Source organism: Carlito syrichta, unplaced genomic scaffold (assembly GCF_000164805.1).
Source record: "Carlito syrichta isolate Samal-C Ts95f unplaced genomic scaffold, Tarsius_syrichta-2.0.1 Scaffold311628, whole genome shotgun sequence".
In the NCBI taxonomy this organism is placed as follows: Eukaryota; Metazoa; Chordata; class Mammalia; order Primates; family Tarsiidae; genus Carlito; species Carlito syrichta.
In genome coordinates this window covers 208,891-217,217 of record NW_007255724.1, presented here as the reverse complement: position 1 = coordinate 217,217, position 8,327 = coordinate 208,891, and the positions used below count along the sequence as shown (strand labels likewise).

Below are 8,327 nucleotides of genomic sequence, written 5' to 3'. Positions count from 1 at the left end.
CTTTTTTTTTTTTTTTTTTTTTTGCTTTCCTATCAGGGCCTGGGAAGAACTAGAGGGATTTTATTTTAGAGAGACAGGGCCTCGTCATGTTGCCCAGGTCAGTCTCAAACTCAAGAAATTCTCCCACCTCAGCCGCTCGGGATTACAGGCAAGCACCACCATGCCTGGTTAATTTTTCAGTTTTTTTGTAGTGATGAAGGTTTTGCTATGTTGCCTTAGGCCTGCCCGGCCCTGGGCTTTGTTGCTGTTGTTTTCTTTTATTTACTTAACAAGCATTTGTCTTGTTCAACCAGGATCCAGCGTCACCCACAACTTCTGTTCCCTCTGACCAAGGCTTTCTTCAAGACCCCAAGTGCACCATCTGCAATGCTTGCTCCCTGACACAACCTTCTCCTTCCTCGAGTTGTGGCTACCAGGATGGGCTGTCAGCACCCCTCTGAAATTGTGCAATGCCACCACTCAGGTGACAGATGTCACCTGACGGGTACAGAGTGTGCAGGGCAGGGGGCTGAGGTGACGCTTCCTACCAGGGGTTGTGGACCACGGTGTCCTGACCCGGGATCTACCGAGTCAGTCGTAGCCTTGGGAGACACAGTCCCAGGACCCCACTGGGGTGACACCTTCCCCACTCCCATCCTGTCCAGAGTCATCCATGCAGAAGGCCCCAAAACTGACTTAAATCAGGACTTATATGGCGTTTATATTCTCTCCGATCCTAACTGTGGCTTGGGGAACCCTGCCACACAATACTAATTAAATTTGTAGTCTCATTTCCTCTTAATGTTTTGTTCTTATTTATTTATTTTGTAGAGACGGGAGTCTCACTATGTTGCTAAGGCTGATCTCAAACTCCTGGGCTCAAGTGCCCCTCCCACCCCAGCCTCCCAAGGCTCTGGGATTACAGATGTGAGCCACCATGCGTGACCTTATATTGTTATTTGTAACTCAATGTGTAGTTTAAAATTCATATTAAATGCTGATATTCATTGAAATTCGTATTTTAATCTAGGCATGGTTGCGATCACTTGACCCCAGGAGTTCGAGGCTGCAGTGAGCTATGATTGCACCACTGCACTCGAGCACTTTGAGTCAGAGTCTCACTCTGTTGCCCAGGCTGGAGTGCAGTGGCATGCTCACAGCCATCACAGCCTCAACCTGCTGGGCTCAGGCGATCCTTCTGCCTCAGCCTTCCAAGTAGCTAGAACCACAGGCATGCGCTACCATGCCGGGCTAATTTTTTTATTTATTTGTTTATTGTAGAGATGAGGTCTCACTAAGTTGCCCAGGCCGGTCTCGAACCCCTGGACTCAGGCAATCCTCTGGCCTCAGCCTCCCAAAGTGCTGCAATTATAGGCTTGAGCCACCGTGCCCGGCTCCATTTTTTTTTAAAATAAGCATTTAAGTTCCTGGTTTTGAATTTTTATCTAGAGGTCTACCTCCATCTTGGGGAGCACAACAGACAGTCTAAAAGGATCCACGTCCATGATCTCTAACGACAGGCAAGGAAAGCCAACATTCCAGGCTCCTGCTCCTTTTTGGACAGTTGCACAGCTCAGGAGAGCTTCAGACATGATTGCCTGCAGACTTTTTTTTCCTTTTTTGAATCATGGCTTACTGCAGCCTTGACCTTCTGGGCTCAGGTGATCCTCCTGCCTCAGACTCCTAAATAGTTGAGACTACAGGTGCGCACCAGCACAACTGGCTAATTTTTTGTGGAGGAGAGGGTCTTGCTATGTTGCTCAGGCTGGTCTTGAACTCCTGGGCTCAAACAATCCTTCTATCTCAACCTCCCAAAAGAGCTGGGATTACAGGTGTGAGGCGCTGTGCCTGACCTTGTACTTTCATTTCTAACTCATTGTGTAATTTGCAATTCCTGTTAGACACTGGCACTCACTGAAATTAGTATCTGATCGGGTGCAATGGCTCAAGCCTGTAATCCCAGCACTTTGGGAGGCCGAGGCAAGAAGAGTGCCCGAGCTCAGGGGTTCGAGACCAGCCTGGGCAACTTGGTGAGACCTCGTTTCTACAATAAAAAAAGAAAAAACAATTAGCCGAGCATGGTAGCACGTAACTGAGGCAAAAGGATCACCAGATCCCAGCAGGTCGACACTGGGGTGACTGTGAGCGTGCCACTGCACTCCAGCCTGGGTGACGGAGTGAAGACTCCAACTCAAAAAAAGAAATCAATATCTCAGGAGTGGCTCGTGCCTAACTGCCACCGGCTCATGAACCCCTCCCCTCACCCTGCCTCTTCCTGCCCCCTCTGCGTTGCAGACACGTACCCATGCACGGGGTCCACAACAATAGCCCTTGGCTTGGAGCCTTCCTCCCTGAACAGCGTTTTCCTCTTCACGCCCTTGGTATCAGCCACAGAGACGGTGCCCAGCACAGAGTCAGTCCAGTAGAGGTTGCCGTGCACCCAGTCTACAGCCAGCCCGTCGGGGGCCTGCAGGTCTCCGCTGATGATGGTGTCATACGAGATGCCAGGGGCTCTGTCAATCTGGGTGCTGGGGTGAGAGGAGGGAGCATCAGGGCCAGAGCCCTTACCCCACCGGGGCCGGGCCACAAGCAGGGCCTATGCTCACCTGTAGATCTTCCTCTGGGACAGGTCGGACCAGTAGATCCTGTTGCTGGCCACCTCCGTGTCCAGGGCCACCACGTTCTTCAGGTTGGCGATGAGGCTAGTGTACTCACTCCGGTCCAGTGTCATCTTGCGAACCTCATGCCGGTTGGTGAAGAAGAGGTAGGCGATGGAACCTGGGGACAGGAAGGATGGTCAGAGCAGCGGAGAGGACCTACGGTGGGGCCCAGAGTTCCTCTCACCCCACGGACCACTCTACAGAAAGTGGCTTAACTCAAGGTGACACCAGACGGACGACAGGAAACACCTCCCTATGGGCCGGGCGCAGTGGTTCAGGCCTGTAATTCCAGCACTTTGGGAGGTCAAGAAGGGAGCACTGCTTAAGCCCAGGAGTTTGAGACCAGCCTGGGCAGTATAGTGAGACCTCATCTCTACAAAAATCAAAAAATTAGCCAGGCATGCTGTCACCCAGGCTGGAGTCCATGATCACAGCTCGCCCCAGCCTCAAGTTCCTAGGATCTGGCGATCCTTCCACCCAGCGCCCCCCACCCCACAGAGTAGCTGGAACTACAGGTATGCACCACCACACCCAACTAATTTTTTTATTTTTTTGTGGAGACAAGGTCTTGCGAAATTGCCCAGGATGGTCTTGCCTCTGCCTTCCAAAATGCTGGGATCACAGGCTTGAGCCACCACATTTGGTGGGCAATGGCACCTTAATAAATACCAACATCCACGAAATGGATTTCAGAGTGAACAGTCCCGGAGGACCCCATGAACCCATTGAAAGTAACATCGAGGCACCCCACATTTCACCCCAGTAGAGCCAGGATGCACATGGGCCAAACAGAGACAGCATCAGATGAGAAAGAGACGCCAGAGGAGGCCCCTGGGCAAACGGAAGAAGCTCTAAATTATCTCTGCACAACTTTTGTCTTAGAGACAGGGTCTCACTCTGTCGCCCGTGGTGGAGTGCAGTGACGCAATCATAGCTCACTGCAGTCTCAACTCCTGGGCTTGAGCCATCCTTGTACCTTAGCTGCTAGGACTACAGGCACCACCACCACACCTGGGCTCCATCTCTGCAAAGTTGGCCCACATTGTGGTTACGCGGCAAGAGCAAAGACAAGGACACCTGGGTGTCTGGACAGTTCCACCGGAGCAGTCACACCTCCAGAGACACGAGATCCCTTCGTCTAGGGGACTTTAAGTGTTAGCGAATGGTTACAGTGACAACCTAACCTTCAGGACAGAAAGCATATTCAACTATTTTGACTCTTTTGGTTTCATGGTGAGCTATTATGGTATTCTGTCTCTGTTATTTTTTTGAGTTGGAGTCTTACTCTTGTCGCCCAGACTGGAGTGCAGTGGCATGCTCACGGCCACCACAGTCCCGATCAGCTGGGTTTGGGCAATCCTTCTGCCTCAGCCTTCCAAGTAGCTGGAACCACAGATGCACGCCACCACGTCTAGCTAGTTTTTGTGACTTGTTGTAGAGACAAGTTGCCTAGGCTGGTCTTGAACCCCTAGACTCAGGCAATCCTCTTGCCTCAGTCTCCCAAATGCTGAGCCACCATGCACGGCTTTGTCTGTTTTAAATGAATATGTTTTCTTGGTCTGATTTGCAGCTAGAGGGGGCTCAGGGGGCTTTCCACCTTTTGCTCCTGAAGTCACTCCCCAGATTGTCCCAGAAAGAAAGGCTATGTGCTGTTTTGCCTGCAGGGCTGAAGGCAAGGCTAACTGGGGACTCCTAAGGAATAGGACCAGGTCCTATTCCTTAGGAGTCCCCAGTTAGCCTGCAGTCCCGGCACTTTGGGAGGCCAAAGCAGGACGACTGCTTGAGGCCAGGATTTCAAGACCAGCCTGGGCAACCCAGTGAGACCTCATCTCTTCAGAAAAAGAATAAAATCCTGGCCGGCAGGCCCCTGGCACGCCTGAGTCCCAGCTGGGCTATGGATTTGCCCACCGGGTCTCAGGATCAACAGCCTTCTGGCCGGGCACCCGAGTCCACACAAGGTTCAGCTGATGACAGTCCCCGCCACACTCGCCCACGAGGGGTGAGGCAAACCGCCTGCCTCCCGTGCTCACCCACGGCCTTGCAGGCCCCGGTGCGGGGCTCCATCTGGAAGCCCTCCTCACACTCGCACTTGAAGCCACCTTCCAGGTTCACACACAGCTGACTGCAGGCATCGGGGTCCTGACACTCATCAATATCTGGGAGAGTGGGAGAGAGGAGGGCCGCAGTCAGAGTAAGGGGACCCAGGCAGCAGGGGCCAGCCCATTGCCTTTGGGGGACACAGGAAACAGTCAGGTGTCATCCTCAGCAGAAACCCCGACTTCTCCTCAGGGTCACAGCCAAGAGAGCCAAGTTGTGCCGGCCAAGATGTCATCATCACTAACCCCAAAGGCAAGAACCCCCAAAACAGATGACATATGTTCCCCTGGCATCTCACAGAACCCTCTGAACTGCTCCACATGGTGTTTCCCACCCACAGAACAGATGGGGGAACTGAGGCATGGGTTTCAGTTGCCCCACTGGGAAGGCAGAGAGGCCAGGGCTCGCCTGCCGGGAGTCACCTTCGCATCGCCGCTGGCCCACCAGGCGGAAGCCACCAGGACACAGGCACTCGTGGCCAATCTTGAGGTCATTGCAGATGTGGGAGCATCCTCCGTTATTGTCCAAGCACTCATTAGTCCCTGTGGCAGGAAGGGGGACACACATGGATCACGCTCAGGCCTCCAGTCGTGCCTTTCCTGCCTTCCTGTTCTATCTCACCATCTTTGTTCTCAACATAGTGAAGGAGAGGCTAGCATGGTAACAGGACCCGTGAGAGAACTTAAGCAACTATGCCCTGGCCAGAAATGGTGACTCACGCCTGTAAGCCAGCACTTTGGGAGGCCGAGGCAGGAGGATCGCTTGAGCCCAGGAGTTCAAGACCAGCCTGGGCAACATAGCAAGACCCCATCTCTATGAAAAAAATAAAAAGTCAGGCATGATGGTGTTCACCTGCAATCCCAGCTACTTGGGAGGCTGAGGCCCAGAAGGATTGCCTGAGGCCAGAAGGTCAAGGCTGCAGCAAGCTGTGAACATGCCACAGACTACTGCACTTCAGCCTGGAACACAGAGTGAGACCCAATTCAGAAAAAAAAAAACCCAAAATCATGTTCTCTGCCAAACCATGGGTGCACCCTGAGGACATCATGCTCATGGGAAGTAAACCCATCCCAGCCAGGTGTGGTAGCTCAAGCCTGTAATCCCAGCACTTTGGGAGGCGGAGGTGAGAGGACGGCCTGAGCCCACGGGTTCGAGACCAGCCTGGGAGACTTGGTAAGACCTTGTTTCTACAACAAATCAAAAAATTAGCTGGGCATGGTAGCATGCACCTGCAGTTCCGGCTAATTGGAAGACTGAGGCAGAAGGATCGCCTGAGTCCAGCAGATCTACACTGGAGTGGCCCTGAGCATGCCACTGCACTCCAGCCTGGGCAACGGAGTGAGACTCCAACTCAAAAAAAAGAAACCATCCCAAAAGGACAGATACCGTGTGGTTCCACTCACAGGAGGTCCCTAGAGAAGTCAGAAACACACAGACAGGAAGTGGAATGTGTGAGCCTGGGGATGGGAGGGGGATGGGAGTGAGTGTTTCGTGGGGACAGAGTTTCACTTTGGGAAGATGTGGAAGTTCTGCAGATGACAGTGGTGATGGTTGCACAACACCGGACTGAGTTAATACCACTGAACTGTGCACCTAAAAATGGGTAAAATGGTCTTTTCATTCTTTTTTTGACTTGAGTCTTACTTTGTCGCCCAGGCTGAATGTATTGGCACCATCACGGCGACCTCCTAGGCTCAGGCGATCCTCTTGCCTCGGCCTCCCAAAATGCTGGGATTACAGGCATTGAGCCACTGCGTCTGGCCAAATTCAGGTATTTTATAACTCATTTTTTAGGAGTAAGTCTCCTGACGATATCCATGAACGTCACATCACCATGACAGATCGAGGAGCACTTCTGCATACTCTCTAAGCATCACGCTGGTCAATTCCCAACAGCCCTAGGATGTGTGAGCAACTACTGTCCCATCCGACGGATGTGAAAACAGGCTCAGAAGTGAAGTCACTTACCCCAGTCCCCAACTGCCTTGCCCTGGGCATGATGGTGCACAAGAGCCCTTGGCTCTCGTGAGGTGGCCAGGCCGACGACCCCCATCCCACAGCGCCCATGTCTCAGTCCCAGTCCTGGTTCCCGACCAACGCTGCGAGCTGTCAGCAACCCAAGGCTCACCACACTCCTTGAGGGGCTCGTCCGACCAGTCCCGGCAGTCTCTAGCTGAGTTGCACACTTTGTCCAGGGTGATGCATTCGCCACTGTGACACTTGAACTTGTTAGGTCCCTCACACAACGTCACTGTGAGAACAGGAGAGAGGAGGGTCAGGGCGTCTGAGCTCAAGAAGTCCTCTTAGCACTCTTTTTTTGTTTCTCTTTTTGTTAAGAGACAGGTATATCGACCAGGCTCGGTGGCTCAGCCTGTAATCCCAGCACTTTGGAAAGCCAAGGTGACTGGATTGCCTGAGCCTGTGAGTTCAAGACCAGCCCGGGTAACTTGGTGAGACCTCGTCTCTACAATAAATCAAAAATTAGCCGGGTGCAGTAGTGTGGACCTGTAGTTCCGGCTCGTTGGAAGGCTGAGGTGAAAGGATCGCCAGAGCCCAGCAGGTCGAGACTGCAGTGGCCGTGAGCATGCCACTGCACTCCAGCCTGGGCGACCGTGAGAATCCGGCTCAAAAAACAAAGAGAGGGAGACAGGGTCTCTAGCCAGGCACAGTGGCTCAAGCCTATAATCCCAGCACTTTGGGAGGCCAAGTCGAGAGGACTGCCTGAGCCCAGGGGTTCCAGACCAGTCTAGGTAACTTGGCAAGATCGCGTCTCTACAATAAATCAAAAAATTAGCCAGGCATGGTAGAGCACACCTATGGTTCCAGCTACTTGAAAGATTGAGGTGGAAGGATCATCAGAGCCCAGCAGGTCGAGGCTGTGGTGGCCACTGTGCCTGCCCTAGAATTCGTTTTTAAAAAATTTTTATTTACAGCAAAACACACATAACATAAAGCTACCATCTTTACCATTTTTCAACAAACAATTTAGTAGAATTAAAATATCCAACTAGGTACAGTGGTTCATGCCTGCAATCCCAGCACTTTGGGAGGCGGAGGTGAGAGGATCATCTGAGTTCAGGGGTTTGTACCTAGATGGATATTTTAATTCTACTAAATTGTATGTTGAGAAATGGAGCCGGGTTCGGTGGCTCAGCCTGTAATCCCACGCTTTTGGGAGGCTGAGGTGAGTGGACTGCCTGAGCCCACGGGTTCGAGACCTGCCTGGGCAGCGAGACCTCATCTCTACAATAAATCAAAAATCAGCCGGGCGTGGTAGCGCATGCCTGTAATTCCAGCTACTCGGAAGGCTGAGGCGGAAGGATCGCCGGAGCCCAGTAGGTCAAGGCTGCGGTGGCGGGGAGCGGCCACTGCCCTCCAGTCTGGGCGACAGAGTGAGACTCCAACTCAAAAAAAAGAAAAAAAGAAAAATGGTAAAGATGATAGCTTTATGTTATGCGTGTTTTGCTATAAATAAAAATTTTTTTAAAAACTGGCTCAGCCTGTAATCCCGCGCCTTTGGGAGGCTGAGGTGAGTGGATTGCCTGAGCCCACGAGTTCGAGACCCACCTGGGCAGGCGAGACCTCATCTCT

General features: G+C 52.3%; 1 protein-coding gene across 1 annotated transcript in view; it reads right to left on the bottom strand.

Annotated features, from left to right (window-relative positions):
* LDLR (low density lipoprotein receptor) overlaps positions 1 to 8,327 on the bottom strand; it is a 34,769-nt gene that overhangs the window by 7,433 nt on the left and 19,009 nt on the right. The window contains exons 5-9 of the mRNA XM_021717971.1: positions 6,865 to 6,987; positions 5,159 to 5,278; positions 4,670 to 4,795; positions 2,586 to 2,757; positions 2,283 to 2,507 (exon numbers count right to left, since the gene is read on the bottom strand). Coding sequence (XP_021573646.1) covers positions 2,283 to 2,507; positions 2,586 to 2,757; positions 4,670 to 4,795; positions 5,159 to 5,278; positions 6,865 to 6,987 — 766 coding nt within the window. The remainder of the gene's footprint in view (positions 1 to 2,282; positions 2,508 to 2,585; positions 2,758 to 4,669; positions 4,796 to 5,158; positions 5,279 to 6,864; positions 6,988 to 8,327) is intronic.